The following is a 19,119-nucleotide window of genomic DNA, read 5'->3' on the forward strand; positions in this document are numbered from 1 at the left end:
AGAAAACATTGCATGAGTCTCATGCTGGGCAGACTCAACCATTCAGAAAGAAGACCAGTGATCCAGATTTAGGACAGCCTACAAAGCCAAGCTGTGCTCTAGTCTGCCTTCAGACCTGTTCAAGTCTCACTGCTCCAGTGGGGAACATCAGAGGCAGAACCTTGACTCAGGATGTGCAGTGGTGAGTTTACAGGCTCTGCACATGGGCACAGATCTTTTCTATGTGCTGAGTATCAGGTGCAATGCTGGTGTTGACATTGCATGAAAAAGAAGTACAAAACTGGGCACAGCAAGGCACAAATGTGAGAGAGCTTTAAAAATTATGGAAGAGGTGGAGGGATGAACAGTACATCAATACATCTTGAATGTCAATAAAACAGGTCTTTAAAAAGGCCAAGGACTTTTCAGCTCCCACCTCAGAATTTATGCTCTGTGCCACAGCAAGAAACCCTCGCCAAGGGGGCTGTTCTCCTGTGTTGCAGTTCTAAAATGAGCCTGACTGTGAGCAAGAGGAATGTGCTGACCTCCAGGAGCCCGCCATGGCTCTGCCTGCTGGGATTCCATCCGAGCACTGAAGCCTTCACAAGGACTGGGAGCCTCCTTCAGGCAGAAGCCAGCCTTCAAAAAGCAAAATCCAGATGCAGTCAAGCTTGCTACCAGTCCAAGAGAAGGCGAAGGTGTAGATTTGGGGGTGGCTGAATATTTTCGCTTTTCAACTCTAATGGTATTTTGGTCAGAGCCTGATTTTGGTTGCATTTAAAGCAAATGGGAACATGTGAGTGTAGATCCAGAAAGAATCTGACACTAAGTAAATCATAATTATTCTGTCTTCTCAAACAGAATGCAGGTTACTTAGCACTCTGATGCCTGAACCATCTGTGAAAAATTAGTTAACTAATGAGCCAAAATACATTGCAGCTTCTATGTGGGTACAAGGTGTTAACAAAGTAAATGTATTTCTGTTTTTCTGAGCACATTATCAGCAATATGATTTTTGGGACCATGTGCTGAACATTATGTTTTTTCTTTCCTAGGAATCTTCATTTTGGTTAATTGTCTCTCCAGCTCCCAGGGAGAACACAGAACAGGCTGTACTACATCTTGACTGTACTTTGATGTAAGACTGAAAAGTCTGGGGTCCTAAATGAAGTGGGTTTTTAACAGGAAACATTTTCTGTTCACTCACAGATCCTAGGAAAGCTGAATTCTGTTCTATGGAACTTTAATGTCAATATTGCTCCTCTGAAGAACTTGCTGTCACAGATTGCTATCTCAAAAACCTCTCTAGTCCCTGAGTCCAGACCTACAGGGAATTTCTTGGGTTTTCTTTACCCTGTTTTGGATAATTTTGCTTTTTCCCCCTCTTTATGATCACTTGTCCAGCAGTGGAGAAGGTCTCCTGCTGGGTAAGTGGGTGTGTTTTGCAGCAGGGTGACTATCTTATGTCAGGCAGGATCAAGCTTGAACTCACTGCTGTTGAAAGGTGAAATTTCTGCCCTCCCATTACTGCCCTTCTCAGGCATGCCTAAATTCAACAAAATTTTAACATCTGGAAGCCAAAAGCTATTCAAAGCCAGATTCACATAGGAGGAAGAAGTAATTTCTTTTAGCAGTCCAAGAGACCAAACTTTCTGAAAGATTCTGATCTTCTGAAAAGGCTGTTTGCACCTACTACCACATGTATAATTACTTCTGGATTATCAACCTTGTTTTCATTCATTTGTGGCAATATCTTTGCATTGTTTGCCATGTAGAAGCAAGAAAAAGATATGGTGAATGCTCTTGTAGTTTCTCTCTAGGATTCTTTCCTAACCAGGTATCCAAAACGCAGGAAAACTGGTCCAGCTACAATGCCCAGCTTCTAAAACACACCTGATACAAGATAGACCTGGGTCACAAACCTCCTGCAATCCTGGCTCAGGGTTTTTGCTCTGTGGATGGAAGTGAGTGAAGATGGAGACTGAGTGAGAGGCAGGATGGCCATGCTGGACAGACGCCTCGGGGACGTCCCCTTGCTTAGGGCAGCCTCTCACGTGCAGGGCCCCAGGGGGAGAACAGACACTACATGAGGACCAGAGGGAACTACTGAGATTAAAACAACAGGAACAAAACAGAGACAATGGGACAAAAAATGGACAGGAACTGTTCCAAAGAAACACCATCAGATGGAAAATCAAGCATTCCTCCTTTGCCATTAGGCCCATAAGAAATTTGTTCTACATGCAGCCGGGATGAAAAAGAGGAAACAGAAAGAAATGTTAGAAATTTTTTGGAGTCATGCCTAGCAGAGGGATGTTTGGAGTTGCAAAAGTAAAATGATTGATGTGATTTTCTTTCTTGTGTTTTATTTTTCTTAGAAGTATGAAAAATGGCTCTTTCACATGCCAAAAATTACAAGACAGGTAGGATGTTCCTGTTTGTTTGTTTTTATAATATCGAAATCAGGATCCAAGACTGATGTTTAAATAAGTAATTAATTAAATAGAATCATCCCTGTATCCTAATTTCCATATTTGCAAGACTGAAAACAAACACTGGAAAGTGTGCAACAGAAAGCATCTCAAAGCTGTGAGAATATGTCCACCTTCAGCTGGAGGTACCTGAGTCATTTCAGAGCCTGAACTGCACTGGATGCAAGAATTGCCTTCTGGACCATCTGCACTGGTGGTGCAGGTTGTCACACCAGCTTCTCTAAAGATACTGCTGATTTTGGAAGTATCAGTTGAGTGTGAGCTGACCTAAGAACTGCAGTAATCAAAATCCTTGGGTCTTGTCCACTACCAGTTGATGCACCTTTGATTCTTTGGGCTGGCTTTGGCTTGGGCACTGTGTGACCAGACAGATCCTTCTGCAAATGGTCATCTGGTAATAATTTGGTTTCTAGAAATCCAGAGATCATGGATGAAACATCCCTGCACTGGGTTATGTTAGCAAACAGCTATAAGGCCACACATACACTTCTGGTCAATATGCTTTCATTAACAAATAACTCAGTAACTAATGAAATACATTGGAGTATCATTCTGGTTACTTAACACTACAGATCCTGAGATCGAATGGTTTGGTTTGGTAATCTAGTGGTTTGGTTTGGTAATCTAATGGTTTACTAAACAATTGCAACTCATGTTCCCCATGATTGTAACGTGAGGAACTGACATGGCTGCTGCCAAAAGAAACCACCCTTGTGCCATGTCCAAGATGACAATACCAGTCTGTGGACTGTGGCAATGCTCTTCTGAGCAGGTCAGTTTTCATGATGGATACTCATGTCCAGGAGTGCAGCTGTATGCAGTGCCCAGGCTCTGCTAACAACTCAGGCCTGGGTTTGTACTCTTAAAGAGTTTTTTCTTTTAGAGGAAGGTCTCTGAAGATACTTCACAGGTCAGTAGGCAAAGACATGTGGCAGCTGCAGGTCTGGGCTCAGAAATGCAGTTTGTACCCCTTTGAACTTGCTATAAATTTGGTTCTTGCTGGGATCTGAATTGACTCAGGGAATGAAAATGCCCACCCTTTGCAGGGTTTTTCAAAATGGACTTCCCACGTCTTCCAACCAGCATTTCGTTTTAGGAAACACCAAAATGCTTTCCCCATGAGAACTCCCTCTGCAAGCATGGATCCAAGCCATAATCCCATACTCTGCAAAGCTGTGCAGTTCACATGGCACAGGATTAGCGTCCCTTCTGGATAAAGCTCTGTGAAACCAATGGTTACACCACAGCAGCCCCCTGCCATCACCTCATACAGCAGACACATTCATAGCAAGTGGATCAGCCAGGATCCAGTTTCCAAATGCAGGGCTTGAAGAATTAGTCACTCCCATTGCTGCTCATTGGGAGCTGGGCATTTTACTTCCCTGCACATCCCACTGAATGGTCACAACCCTTTTTCCTCCACCTCCCCCACCTCCTTGCCGCAAGCTTTAGTGATTAACATGGCAATGGAGATTGAACTGTGTGCATACATTGATTTGCTGGGCGATTTGGCGAAAGGAATCAAATCCAAGCTACTTACCTCAGCGCAGAGCCCTTTGGCGTTGCAATACCATAGCCTTTGGAGTCCAAGTTACCTCCCACCTTCATGGTGTCGCAGGGCTTCCGCTGCTCGATGTACTCGTTCATGGTGGACTCCAAGAGGTATGCATACTTCCCTTTCGACTTCCTCACCCGGATCATCCCCTCTTCCGTCGTCCTCACAAAAACGGAGGGCTCGGCTGACTTCATGTATGTCCACATCTTCTCAAACACTGCTATTTTGGATCGCTGCGTGGGACAGCAGAAACCCAACAGAAGCGTTAACAGAGGTTTGGGTGCCCCCTGAGATTTCCAGCTTGGACTGAACACACACCCACACATCAAATGGGGCCAAGGGAGCCAAAAGGGTTAACAGGATGTTACCACTTCTGCACCAGGGCCCAGATCAATCCCTGATTTTCTGGTCCATATTTGCGTACAGAGTGATTTTGCAGATCAAACCAAAGGCAAACCAAGCTGGAAATCTGGAGACGGTTTCATTTGGAGTTGCTCAGAGCAGGTCCTTGGTAACGTGGGGAGGCTCATGGATATTCCGTATTTGTGTTCACAACTACAGAATATCACATGCACTGGAGTCACTGCCAATCTTCTGGCAGGCTGTAACATGGTGAGGGGAAGCAAGTGAAAAAAAACAGACCTGAGCTGAGGACGAGAGAGGATGGACCTGGAGGACTCGCCAAACAAGAAGCTAAGAAAAGTGTTTGCATTAAAGTTTCCTTTTTACCCTAAAAAATTCTTTAGTGGAGCCAGCTTCCAGGGTGCCATAGGCGATTTCTGTCTGCTTGGCCAAGTCCTCTGCGCTCTCAATGGGTGACACCATCCTCTCCACGGTGAGGAAGGCAGCCAGGTTAGCTGTGTAGGAGGATATGATGATCAAGGTGAAGAACCACCAGACGCCACCCACTATGCGGCCGGAGAGAGACCTGGACACAGAGAGGAGAGTCAGACAGGAGCAGGGGGAAGGTCTGAAAGGTGCAGATTGTTTTTGCAGGCCCATCACTACCTGGCCATTTACCCAAAGTCACATTCTCCAGCTGCTTCCAAAGAAGCCAGAAGTCTGTCTCAGTTCCTACTTTGCTTTTAAAGGCGTCGATGTAATTAGAATGGGGATAAATAAATTCACAGTGAAAAAAAAATTAGCAATAAATTGAGAGAATTTGCTTTGATTTTCAATTCCTTTCAGAGTACAATATTAATAATAAGACGTGGAGTTAATTATGAGAAAGTTTAGCTGGGCAGGGGGCAATGCCCATCAACAATGTCTCTGTTGAGGTCTCTGTTGTACCATGTACCCTGGCAGGAAGGAGCACCAGCATGGAACCAGAGCAGAAACACAGCCCAGCTGTGATCTTCTGGTGAGCTCCTCCATCGCCTGAAGTTTAAAACAACAACCCCTGTGTTTTTATGTAAGACATATTGAAGTTCAGAGACGAGTTATGGTCTTAATGAATAATTTGCCTACTGACATTCTCTTTTTTGTATTCAGCAGATGGTTAGACAAGATGTTCATAATAATGCTTTAAAATCTAGGTGTTTTGTACTGTCTGCAATCAAATAGCAAATTAACTGTAACCATTTGATATCTATAGAGGCAAATAAGTCAAGCAGGCATTAATATTAACATATTTTCAAATTTTTTTAAGAGTGGAAGATGATTTTAGAATGATGTCAGCATTAAGGCATTCTGTCTAAATTATTTATATGCTCCTTCTCTAGATGCAGAGTGCTGTCCCAGACAGAAGGGAACATATAATGCTGTTTGATAAAGCCAGACAGCCTGGCTAAGGAGGACCTGCCATTTATTTCTCCACAGGGAACCATGTTTCAGCATTGTCTTTCTGCTGATCTGAGTCACTCTGCAGAAATATGGTTTATGGGTTGGCAACAGAGATATCCCAGTCCAGCTAAGGGCTAAAGTTAGGTGAGACAAATGTGACCATCTTGCATCCCATCTGCAGTGAACACAGCCTGCAGGACTGTCAGCACATACAGCTTTACCATTTGTTTCATATTTGGAGAGGGACTGGGGAGGGAGGCAGCTATAGATTCAACTCACACATCTTCAGATTGATGAGGAAGAGGAAGAAAATTAGTCTGGATGATGTGTGCTCAGGGAAGGAAGCGCTCAGAAAAGGCACAGAGGCATTAAACAAAAGTAACCAGATAATGTCAAATACAACAATTTCTGCTGATGAAGGCCACTTTGAGCTGGCAAAATCCATTTGCATGGCAAATAATCACATTCATCTCCAGCTGCAAATTTTAAAGCCTTTCCTTCCTGATGAAGCTGGGATATTTCTGCGACTGATTTCCATCCCTTCAGCTGCAGTCAGCCGGATTCCTGCCTCCAGACCCTCAACATCCTGGTGATATTCACCACCAGCTAATCCCAGGGGGCTGCCTGCCCTCAGCTGCAGGTGGCTTGTGCTTCCCAGGTTCACACCTGGCATTGACAGCATGGAGAAGTAACTTTGGGGTGCTGAGCCTGGAAGGTAACAGGGAGGGCTGGGGGAAGAGGGAGAAGGGGCTGTTTCTTTCCCTTTCTTTCCCCAGGGATGCAGGCAGGATTCATGTGTCCATCATGGACTGGCTTCACCTGAGCTGTCCCTGGTGCTGGTGCTGGTCCTTCCTCCTCATGGCAGGAGGAGGGATGTGCTCACTCTCACATGCTCTGGGGGAAAGGAGAGGAGGTCAGCAGCTTGCTAGGGCTGCCAGCATGGCAGGGGCCTCGTGAGTGTGATTTTTGTTGCTGACACTGCTAGTGGGCAATGTTTGCCATCGTTGCTGGATTGACTTGGAGCTGGAAGCTGTGAAGAAAAACTGCTGAAATGCACAGCAGAGAACCTGAGCACGTGGGATCTACAGAACATGGCCTTTTGCTCCGTGGCTGTGCAGCACTTAGCACAAGGGAGAGCTGGCCAGTGATGGAGAATCTGGCGGGACAGAGCAGTTCAATAAAGAATGTAATGACAGTCATGAAGAACATCACACCAGCAGATGTGAACCCATGTGACACCCTGGCTCAGGAGCAGTGAACACAGGCTGAACAGAACAAGTTGGATTTCTCTTGTCTGTTTAGACTGAGCCAATGCCTGCTTGAAATGGTAAGTGCTTGCAAAGGCAATATCTGTTACCACCTTGTTCTGCTTCTTCTGTAGACCCAGCAGATGAACAGCAGTGCCTCCATCACAGGACACATTTGCAAAGTGCCTTTTTAATTTAGGAGATAATGTCTGATTTCTGACATTAGTGACTTCAACACTAGGAAGCTAAAAGCCTGTTCAAAAACCAGTGGGACTTAAAATTATGTTTATGCTCTAGTAAGAGCAGTCACAGAGGAGTAGATACATCTTGTACTTTGAAGTCACTGTGAGATTTTGAAAGTCTCACTCTGGAGCTAGGTAACAAAAAATGACCTTGTATAACAGAAATGTTATGCAGCTTGAGCCCTGGCTCAAGTTCTTCACTCTTCACTAATGGGTGCTGTGGGGTTTAAATCCTCTTGCATGAGGATGTGTCCCTGTACCTGTTCAAGTATAAGATGAAGGAATCAGCTCCCTGCTGAGTGGAAGGGAGTCAGTAACTCAGCCCCCTGCAGGGCTGAGGTGAGACTGAGCATCCTGGCTAGGACTTTAAAGATGTGCTAAGGTTCAGATGTTTGGATTTGTCCTTGCAAATAGCAGGGTCTAAATAAAATTGGACAAAAATAAGCAAGGGTAGCAGTGTAAGAGGCTTTCATGAATGGGGTGCAAAAAGGGGTATAATATCTAAATGAACCTGTGTTATTTCTTCTGCACCTAGACTCTTCTTTCCTACACAATCCAAAATAAGATATCTTGATTTCTTCTTCCATCCCTGCCTGTGCTCTGTAAAATACCACACCCCCACTCTTGTCCCTGGCTTGGGATCCTGCCTGTGCCTCCCAGAACTGGCAAGAACAGGATGCTCCTTTCCATCATTACCCTTGCAGGAGTAAGTTGTAAATACTCTGCCCTCATTATCCACAGCGCACAATCTACTTAAAATTAGAGCTGGCTGGGAACCAAGATTTCAGGACCGTGGAAAACTCTGAAATTGTAAATAAAACCTTAATATTCTCATTTGGAATGCAAAGATAACGGTTGCAAATGTCCTCTAAAAGTAGCACTCTGAAAATGGTTGTTTTGGGTCTGTTCATGCTTTGCTTTTTGCTATTACTTATAGTTTAATTTATGAAAGGCTAAATGGTATAATTTTAAGATGGTAAACAATTTTGTTTCTGCTTTCTCTTACAGATAATTTCCTTTCAGCATTTATAGTACATTATATCCTTACCTACTGCATATATAATTTAAAAGATAATTCTGAAATGTGCTATTTTAAATCTGCCCAATAAAAATACTACAGATGGCCAAGCTGAAAGTAATAATTTTGATTTTTTTACTAACATGACTTTTTAAAAACCTTTCCTTGCAAAAATAACTGCATTTTGCCAGCGGAACACAGAAAGGAATTGTAAGTTCCCTTTGTTCCCAGGAAGAGATTGGTTCTAATATTTTAGCCTTAGCATTGATGGATCATACAGAAATAGAAAATCATGCATCTATAATCTCATTTCTTAAAACAAAATGCAATCCTTGATCAAACAATTTTCTCTTTGATCTTATCCCTCATGGAAGGTAGGAAAAGCCAGCAAGAGTTTGCCTCTGCTTTGCCATCTATTAGAAGAGAACAATACATTTTTGCAAAAAAAATATTAACAAGATCATCAGAAAATATACAGAATAAACCTCATTGGAAAACTATTCAAGCACCAGCTCAGTTCTCTCCCACTTCTCCCTTCCCCCTCCCCAAATCCATTCCTTATGGAGAATTACACCTAAACTGACAGTGTTTTAATTAGAAGTGCAAATCTGGGATCCTGAAGCCATACTTGCTTTGGGAGGATTTCCCAGATTTGCTGTTAAATTCAAGTCTAATAAAGGCTCACTTGCTCAACTGACATATTTGTCACTGAATGAATTTATGCAAAACTGTTGAAAGGAAAGCTCTTCTGTTCTTGTGCTACTGATTGTGGGTCAAATCCACTTTTGGTCTTCTACCCACATTGAGCCTCTGATCTCCACCTCAACTCTGTGAATTTGATACTGATCTAGACAATTCCATGGTTCTGCCTGAAATTTGACTTGGTAGTGGATTAATTGCAAGCATTTTGTACCAGTTTTGCTCTTATTTTAAGCAAATTTTCAGTATTAAACTCTGTCAATGTAAAGAGCTTTGCTTTTCCTCTGTGTCACAGACCATCTGGCATGGTTGGTCTCACCACCTTACCTCTGTTCCTGACATGAACTCCAGATTTACTCAAAAGGCAAAGGAAGAAATTCAGTGTGGGGTTGTGGAGCTGGGATCAGCTCTGGGTGCATCCACCAAGTACAGACTGCAGAGCTCTTATCCTCTTTATGCTGCACCATGGAGAGTTTTGAATGAGCTCACAACTGCTTGCCACAAAATTTGAGGGATCATAATGCAAGTATCTCTGTTCATGCTGCATTACTAATTTTCTTGCCATATGAGTTTGCTTTTACTTGTTATTGAATCCCAGCTCCTGGTACAAGAGTTTGGAGCCCTGACTGCAGTGCTGGCTTTTAACATGCAGTGTCAGGAAAGCCCTTACAAATACAGAAGCAAGAACGTTTCCCACTGATATTCTCCTTTACCTCTCCCAGAGTACAAATTCTTTCTTTATGTCTCACAACTTTTCTACAGAGCTAAGAGCTGCATATTTTGGTTCCCCGTGGGTAGTACTGACCAGGGAGAAAGGGTAAGGAATTTGAGGGTGCACAAGTACTGGGAGTCCCATGCTGGCTCTGTCCTGTTTTCTTTATCTAATTCTTGTTAAAAACAAAAGGAAAAAAAAATTTAGGGCTTCTTAACTTTTGCACATGGGCTGGAGATCTGCTCTTGTGATTTCAGGCAGACCCTGCCAGTCCATCTGAGCCCAAAGCCAACGTGCTGGGAGGAGGCAGGATGGATTATGGAATGCCAGCAGAAGTGCCTTTAAGAAGGGGCCTTGTGGATGCTCACAGTGTAAATATTGCATCAACTGAGCATGATCTCTGCAAATACACAGAATCTCCCAGATTCAATGGGGGGATGTATATATGTGAGGCGTTAATTATAAATCATGGTTTATTTACTGTTTCTTTCTGCCTCAGCTAATGGCTTTGGACAGCAGTGTATGCTCTCTCTCCTACTGTTTCATCTCTTCTTTTGCAGAATATGTTGGCATTTTTCCCCCCTTCAATTTCCCTTTAATGGGCAAAACCTCATTCTAAAATGAGTTTTCCTGCTTAGTCAGAAATGCATCATGCCACTTGTGGTTCTCCACTCATTGGGCCTTGGATTACTGCAGTGCTAAGTATAAGCATGACTGCAGGAGCAGCTTCGTGCTGTTTTCGAGACATTCACTTAGCATTTTGACAGGCAAGAGGTGCCTAAGCCTAATCAGAGGACTAGCATCCAGGAGCTGGGTTTTTCTGTTCCCTGTGAAGCCCTGCTACTTTATGGGATCCTGGATAGCTTACTCCATCTCTCTAATTTAGCTCCCAGCTGTGGGAGAAGAGGATGAATCACGTTTATGAACCTGTCCTGGGTGGGTGGCCTGAAACAATGGCCACCAGGTGGAATTCACCTCTGGGCTCCTGCTTTGCCCAATTTCCCTTCCTGGGACACTCAATCCCAACTGGCAGAGGCAGCATCAAAAGGGCCCAGCCATGAAGAAGGAGATGTGTGCACTCCACAGCACTTTGCAGGTTGTGCCCTTCTGTGTCCTCAACTGACCCAAAATGGCACCTGTGGATTCTCAAGAAGCACAGCTCACCTGCTCAACTAGTGGGGTGTTGGAAGCACTAGATGCCAGGCAAACTGGGACTGACATGGGCAGCAAGCCCTCTTCAACTTCAGCAGGACCCATAAAAATACTCCAAGAGAGCAGAACCGCAGGACTGAGGTAAATCCTTCACTGCCATCCCTGCACAGCATCCCTGGCTGCTGAAATGAGATGTTTAACCCTAAAAATGCAGGATAACGCACTCAGTTCTTCCAGAGGGCAGCTAAAAACACTACAAATGCAGGGCCAGGATAGAGGGATGAGATGGGACCATAAGAAAAAATAAGAGTGTAGCTGAAAGGCAGAGAGGCAGATCTGAAGACTGGCACTGTTATCCTCTGAAGTACAGGCACAGTGTGCCTCTCCCTGTGCAGACAGGGTGCTTTAAGGGATGAATGTTTAGATAGTGATTTGCTGAGAAACACATGGTCACTTTGGGCTGCTTGGCAGCTCCAGAGAAAGGTAAAATCATCCCTCTTCTGCTGTTTTGCCAGCTATCACTACAAGGAAGAAAGCCCCAATTCTTGTCATGCCTTTGAGCAAAAATTTCACTGTGAAAAAAGCTCTTCATGTATTTTTCTCACTCTGATGACATTTGTTCACTTTGCTGAGAAAAACTCACAAGGTGACAAGCATAAAATTTTGTCAGAAGCAGTTGCTGGAGAGCCCCAGGAGATTCATTATTCAGGAACTTCCTCAACCTCAGGTGGCCCCAAATTTAACAGCACTCATCCTTCTTTTTGAGCAACAGCCTATTGTGCCAATGTCCTTTACTGAGTTGCTGGATTCCATATGGTCTCCCACAGTCTCTTCTTCAAAGTCTACTTGATGAAAAAGCTGCTTTTTTTCCCCCAAAAGATTTAATGTGTTTTGGATTATATGCCATCAGTTCTTCATTTTTTCAAGATCCTCTTTAGCCATCTACCTTTGCTCACACGAGAGCTCAATTTCTGAGTCTTCTGGGCAATAATGCTACAATAACCTAGTTCAGTTCAGACTTCTTCCAAGGTATCTTGCCCTAGTTAATTTTCCTTTATTTTTTTCCTGTCTTTTGTCAGATTTCCCAGTCTGATGAGAGAAAGGCTTTGCTCTGGAAGAAGAGTATTTTCTGCACTGGAAGATATTAACTTTGGCAATCTTTCCAAATATTCCCTTCATTTTATCTCTCATTTCTAATTTAAAATGTGATTGCTCACCAAGACCGTAGTTGGATTTTCCCTAGTTTCAGTTTTGAGCCTTTCTTTTTTGTACAGGGACATACTATATCTATCATAGAAGTGGTGAGGAATGAATCTTCTCTCCCCAGACAGTGTTTTTAGAACAGTTTTATGTGCACAGGTGTGCCTGTGTTTTAACATTAAAACTCCCAAACTGTGAAAGGAAAACAAATTCAGTGTTTCTGCTCTCCCCTATTTCACCTGCTAAGATCCATTTGGTGATTCTTTAAATCTTTTTTTTTAGGGCTTCAGAAGCACTGTTGAGATGAAAAGCTGCCCCCTCCCTCTGTTTTCCTCTCTGCAGCCTGAGATTTTGCTTCTTATTGCAAGCTTCAAGAAAAGAGAGAAGAGAAAATTCCTCCTATGGGAGAACATCCTGTGCACTTGGCTCCTGCAGCTGGACCCTCGTGGGCTCTTCATCACGTCTCACACCTATACACAGGGCACAAGTGCTTATTTTATTGCTTTTTCCTTTCACCATGTGAGGACTCATCTCCTTCCCCTCTACTCCTCTGTTCACACACTCGCCTTCTATTACTCCTCATCAGACTGAGTTGGGAGAATTCATTAGTGTATAAAACATGCTTTGAAGTTGTCCAAATAACGGTGATGTAACACTTTTGCACTTCTATAGACTCTTTTATCTGAAGATCAAAGTAGTAAGTTATGATTACCATGATTGGATTATTGCTGCTTAGCCTTTGGATCTGAGGGTAAGCAGCAACTCTTCTGGGTAGGCACTAATCAGAATTACTGCATGATTTTATTAAACAGATTGAATGCCATCAAGTGTGCTGCTGCTGTTTAAGGAAAGGGCTGTGTGCACGAGCTGTGTGCCCTTTCCTGCCATCTGAGCATACAAATCAGCTGCTCTCCAGCTGCTCTCCAGCTGCTCCTTTGATCCATGTGGAAGTGGATGGAAGGCCAAGACAGCATGGAAGAGTTCAGAGGTGACACCAGGCTCTGCCCTCTCCATCTCCAGACCCTGCCCAAGCACACAAGGATTTTTGCCTCAATTTCTTAGCAGAAATGCCCCACATTTTGCTTTTCCTAGTTACTTGGCTTCGTTAAACCTTTCACAATGGATAAAACAATATCTCTGTCCTATTTCAATAAATTTGTCTTTACCTGCTCACCATCTTGGGGTGTTACAGTGGGAATTGCTCAGTGATCAAATGCATTCCTGGGCTTTTCATGAAAAGGGGGTATGGTGCTTCCCCAGTCACAAGGACAAGTAGTTGGGATGAAATCTGAGACAAAAGCAGAATAGGTCCCATAAATGCCAAATTCCATTGGAATGAAGGCAGAACTCTGAGCCTCCTAGTGGAAGGCCAGCTGTGGGGGTGATACCAGCAAAAAGCAGCTGTGCATGCTTTTTGTGTTTTGTGAGCCAGAGCAATTTGAATCAAAGAGTTCAAAGCTCGAATGTGTATCCAGTGAGTGTGCACATGATATCCCAGTGCTGATAAAAGTAATGTACAGCATATGGGAAGAGTTATTTAAGTGGGACTTCCCTGTGAAAACATGCTCAGGGCTTCCCATCTTAGCTACAGTATTTTTTTGGAGTGCCAGCACTAAAGCAGTGTGTGACAGGCAGCCTTGCAGAGGACACCACCTGAGGGAGGTGGAGGCCGTTCAGCTCCTCACAACCCTTATTCTTTGACAAAAACACTTGGCAGTCGACCTAACTATTAGAGAGACACAACCACACACAGTCCTGACTGTAGAGCCTGCCTGCAGAGCCCAGCTGAGCCGACTGCTCAGGAATAACTTGTTATCAAGAGGAAAGGAAATGGAGAAAAGCCTGCTTCTCTTACTGACTGAAAATCAGCAAGTCTGAGTACAGCATAACAGGGGGTCCCTGGAGGCTCAGAGAGTCTCCTGCTGCAGTCAGGGAGGAGGCTGTGAGTGTCAGAAGGCAGCTCTGTAAATCTTAGTGCTCCTCACCATCCTGAGTCAGTGCCCAGCACTAGAAACACAAACAGCACCTTCCAGTTCCATGTCAGAGAACACAGAATGGTGTGGGCTGAAAGGGGCCTTTAAGTTCATTTCATTCTAATCCTCTGCCATGGAACACCTTTCACAGGTTGTTCCAAGCCCCATCCAATCCAACCTTGAACATTTCCATGGATGGGGCAGCCACAGCTTCTCTGGGCGACCTGTACCAGGGCCCCACCACCCTCACAGGCAAGAATTTCTTCCTAATATCTATTCCAAATCTACCATCTTTCATATAAAACTTCCCAAGATATTTAAAAAAAGGGAAATGCACTTTCCCCCCTGCTATTTTCAACTTTGTTTTCAACGAAAAACATGAGAAACATTTATTTAGTCCTGAAGAAAGAAATTGCAAAAGTATTTTTAGGCTAATATATCTGCTTTTAGATGAAGTGTTTGATGACTTATTTTAAACACAGCTGGTGGAACGATTAGTGAATCTGTCACTCAATGGGAGGAGTCTCAGCAAATTTCTCACTGTCCCCCAGCAACCTCAATGCTGAAGGCCCAGAGTCAGAACTGTGGGAGAGTGATTAGATATGCCTGAAAGGAAAAGCATCCTGAGGAAGTAGCTTATAGGTCAGTGGAGGAAGCATTCATTACCTCTGCAGAATTTAGACATTTTCAGATGGAAGTGTGTGCAAATTCAAAAGACTAATTTTTCCTTTACAGAAGAAATTGCATGGTTCCAACAATGCTCCCTCGGTTGGTTATTTCCTCCTTCTTTCCAAATGAAAAAAAAAAGATAGCAAGGATGATTATTTTAAAAGAATTTCCATTTTCCCCTGGCTGCCATGCTCTGGTTGCCATGGAAGTGTGCAGACTCCAAAGGGGACTGTTCAGTTGGATATTGTGCAATTTGTCAAGCTGCTCCTCTGGTGAGTAACTTTCCCTGGTTAAGTGCGTTTTAGAAATAAGTGTGGTCATCAGTTCCTGGTGATTTGCAAGTGCTGCTGTTACCCTGTGACCTGAATTTGCTCTCCCTGGACATAATTAACTCTGCCAGGTAGAGATAATTGCAACATCATTTGCAATCACTTTTATAAGGCAAAGAGAGTTTTCCAGAAGTCAAAGTCTTGATTTTCTTACTTTTATTCTCAAAGAAAGTCAGCTCACCACTTCAAGCAAACCAGCACAAATTAATGAACCTGAGCTTTGTCCCCACAGAATCTTGAGGTTGGCAAAGCCCTCTGAGATCATTAAGTCCAACCCTTACCACAGCACTGCCATTAAAATTCACCATTAAACCACGTCCCCAGGTGCCACGTGCTCACACATTTTGAACACTTCCAGGGATGGCAATTCCACCACTTCCCTGGGCAGCCTGTTCCAATGCCTGACCGCCATTCCAATGAAGAAATTTTTCCTAAACTTCAATTTGAATCTCCCGTGGTGCAATTTGAGGCCATTTCCAAGGCAGATGCTTGGAGTGTCAGAGAAGACTCTTACTGAAATCCAGAAGAGTCATCAGATAAATACCCCTGCTCAGCCTTCTTTTCAGGAAGGAATTAAATTCCTTTTGATTGCTAAATGCAGCTGGTTCTAATTTCTCTAATGCTAAATTTTTAGCAAAATAAGTAAGTACCCTGCAAATGTAAGTTTACAAAGGATGGAACAGAAATAATTTCCTTGAAAAAATCCAAATCAAACCTCTCACTAAAAAAAAACAACTCCCAACCCCCCCCCTCCCAAAAAACCCCAACCTAAAATCCAAACAAAAACCCCCACAACTTTTTTCTTTTTTGTTCTAATCAATTTCTGATTTAGATTTTGCCCTAAAACTGGCTAAGCTCTTTCAGTATTGGGAAGATCTTGATGAAATTTAAAATGCTGCTGTCTTTCAAAATCTGAAGTCTCCTGTGCCTTTTTTCAGTTGGGCTAAAAAGAAATGCAAATAAACAGGAAAAAGAGCAGAGGAAAATGCTCAGCATTAATTACAGGTACATGATAAATACCTGGTTTGCTGTTCCCCAGACGCACCACCCTGATGGAGTGCAGCAGCGAGCCTGAGGAGGAGCACTGAACACGAGCACACAGTACAGATCAGCCAGAGCACTGCTTCCATGTCACAAAAAACAAATAACAACATCCACAAGATGCCTATAAATAATAGATTGTATCTATTGACTGGAGAGCAGCAAGCATCTATCTCTCTCTTTCCTGCCTGGGAGTGCAGCCATTCATCATCTCTGCCACCAAAGCTCCCTGCTCAGCACCCCCAGCCCTGGTCTCTGCTTGGCACAAAGCACTGCACCCTGCAAAGCCTCTGCCTCTGGCCTCTGCAGGCAGTGAAGACCCCGTTAGCTCTTTATCCCAAGCCAGCTGGAGGGTGGATTGTACCTCGTGCCATGTCTCCTTGCACACTGAACCCCACAGTCTTTAGGGCACTCTGGTGTGACCCCAGCATTTCCCAGCTGTGCTCCCTCCTTGCACAGAGGTTCTCCCTGCTCAGGCAGCCCTGCAGATGCTCCCAAAACTTCCCCTGTCCAGGCTGTCTCAGGTACAGATGGGATGAAATCTTCATCCACCATTTCACATCTCATTATAATGAGTGATTTCAAGCTGTGCTGTCCAGGTATTGTGGCAAGATACCCTAGTGTGCCATGATATGAGAATGCATTTCCCTTTTACTCACAGTAGATTTTGATCTGAATTCAGAATATGTATCCTTGTTGTTTCAACAATAAAGAGAGGCTCCAAGAAGTTGGGCTAATTTTTGGAGGTCTTTATTTAATTTTCCTCTGGCAAGGCACAAATGATGTCTGCATTCACCAGGTGATATTGTGTGATATTTATCCACCTGCCAAACCTGAGATGGGACAAGATTCCTACAGTCAACTCAGCTGAGAGTAACTGTCTATTCTATCTCATGGTATTTTCAAGTGAAGAATAAATGCCTTTCTGAAAGATCTGTTTTAACCAAATGTATTTCATTATAGTAAAACATAAATTTTCTGAGTCACAGGAAGAATAACTGGATTAAATTTAATAGTCTCCAATATACAAGAAGTCGCTTTTGGGCTCAAACCATATGAAGCAACATATTTTGTGATAACAAAAAATAGAAGATCAAGATAGGAAGCTGACAAGAGATGCTATTTTGCGCCCTGTTTTTCCATCCTTCTCACAACAGTCAAATTATTTATTTTGCAGAAAATGATGGAGAAGATGAAAAATTCTGATGCCTTGCTTTGCTGCAGAGGAGGTTGGGAAGCCCAATCATCCCCCCAGTCTCCTTTTCAAAGGCCTCAGGTCCATCCTGAGTGAGAAATGGCAGCAATGTGCTGGACTTTAGCAAGGTCCTACCCCCCACAGCTGCTACACACCGCGGTTATTTTAAGCTCTGAAGACAATTTATCAAATTACAGCTCTGAAAATGGTACAATGTGAGTCATATTTACTTCACATTTTTCTTTCCACAGGCTCTCGCTATTGGCTGTGGGTTATTTATCACCTCTGAAGCCTGCTCTGAGAAGCTCTTTTCTGGGTCTGTATTTCACCTTTAATGAGTGCTTTTGCAATTTCATGACCGTTTTCTGAAGCTAAGGTGGCACTTAGCAAAGCCTAATGGTTTATGGCTCGTTTCAGAGTCACTGATTCCTGCCCGTCCCCGTGGAGCTGTGCGCAGCTCCGAGCTGCTGCTTCTCCCTGGCCCTGCTGGGTACCAGCCCTGCTTTGACAGCTTTGAGGGCAACAACAGGGGCTGTCTCACTTCAACCAGGACAAACTAGTCCTCGTGGTAGGGACTGTTCCACACCCAGTGGGGCCACTGGTCAGTGATGGTGGACACACACTCCAGTGGGAAATGTCCAGGAGCTCACAGCCCCTTGGTTTGAAGCCACACATTGCCAATCAATCCATTCCTGGATGGATTCCTTGCTCATGCTCATGTTTCAGCATCCAAAGGCACAGCACAGACTGCCACCAGCTCCAGCTGGGACTCTCCATGACTGGTTGCTCCCTGTCCTTTGTCACGTTCACCCAGCTGATGCCTAGACATGAAGGATTCAGAGCTTCCAGGATGCCAGCTGACCTGCAAAGAGGCTCTGAGCAGGTAACCCACAGCTCTGCTCTCTCTTGGCCATCCACAGGTCACCAAATTCACAGTGTGTCTTTAAAGTCCTTGGTAGATTGTCTTCAGTGTACTTAAAAACCTTTTTAAAGATCTGCCTAGTAAGATTGTCCTTAAAAAGGGCAACACTTTCCTTCAAAAGCAAATTTTTGTCTCTTTGGGGCATTGAAGTTCCCTGGGGACTGGTCTGAGACTGAGGAATGCACATTTACAAGAGCAAGTTATTGCTGCAAACCTCACCACCTGCTGTGCTGAGTGATGTGTCTATGGTTTTGATCTTACTCCTTTTTTTTTAATGATAAATACATAGTGGCATATGCACGTAAAACAAGCACGATCTGGAAAAAATAACAAACAAACCTTCAGATAAATTTCCCCTGGTCCTCTCCAAAACAAAACTGAAATAAACAACCCAAAAACCTCTACAAAAACAAAATACACCCCTGCACTTGCTCCTTTCTGCTGGGGAGAGAATGACAGAACAGATGTATAACAGAAGCTATTTATGTTGGGTAATGCATTACTGGGGAGATGCTGAGAGATAGTAGAGATAAGTTTAGAAGCAAGCACATAGGAAATATATTAGAATAGAGCAGATATCCCCACCTGCCCACAGTGTCATTCTACCAAGTGCTCATTTCTAAGGATGTGTCACAGAAATCCTGCACTGGGTTCGTGTGAAAAATACATGTGAAACAGGGAGCAGGCTCAGAGCCTTTCTGCACAACAACATCCTACAGAAATTCTCACTCTTCTGCTTCCTCCTGGCTTTCACATCACACAGAAATATCCCTCTCTGCTTACAACCATCTCAAGGAGCAGTACTCAGAGTACTGGGAGTTATAATAATTCCTGTATTTAATTTTTCAGGTTTTATCATCTTGCCAATAGTTGTAGCAGTCAGAAACTGCTCTTGTGTTCCACGGGAAAATA

General features: G+C 43.7%; 1 protein-coding gene across 4 annotated transcripts in view; it reads right to left on the bottom strand.

Moving 5' to 3' along the window:
- GRIA1 (glutamate ionotropic receptor AMPA type subunit 1) overlaps positions 1–19,119 on the bottom strand; it is a 118,564-nt gene that overhangs the window by 11,732 nt on the left and 87,713 nt on the right. For all 4 annotated transcript variants that reach the window (XM_041397530.1, XM_041397532.1, XM_041397531.1 and 1 more), the window contains 2 exons: positions 4,756–4,954; positions 4,012–4,259 (listed from right to left, as the gene is read on the bottom strand). In XM_041397530.1, coding sequence (XP_041253464.1) covers positions 4,012–4,259; positions 4,756–4,954 — 447 coding nt within the window. The remainder of the gene's footprint in view (positions 1–4,011; positions 4,260–4,755; positions 4,955–19,119) is intronic.

The sequence above is a fragment of the Onychostruthus taczanowskii genome, unplaced genomic scaffold (genome assembly GCF_017590055.1).
Source record: "Onychostruthus taczanowskii isolate IOZ18803 unplaced genomic scaffold, ASM1759005v1 scaffold14, whole genome shotgun sequence".
NCBI classification, from domain to species: domain Eukaryota; kingdom Metazoa; phylum Chordata; class Aves; order Passeriformes; family Passeridae; genus Onychostruthus; species Onychostruthus taczanowskii.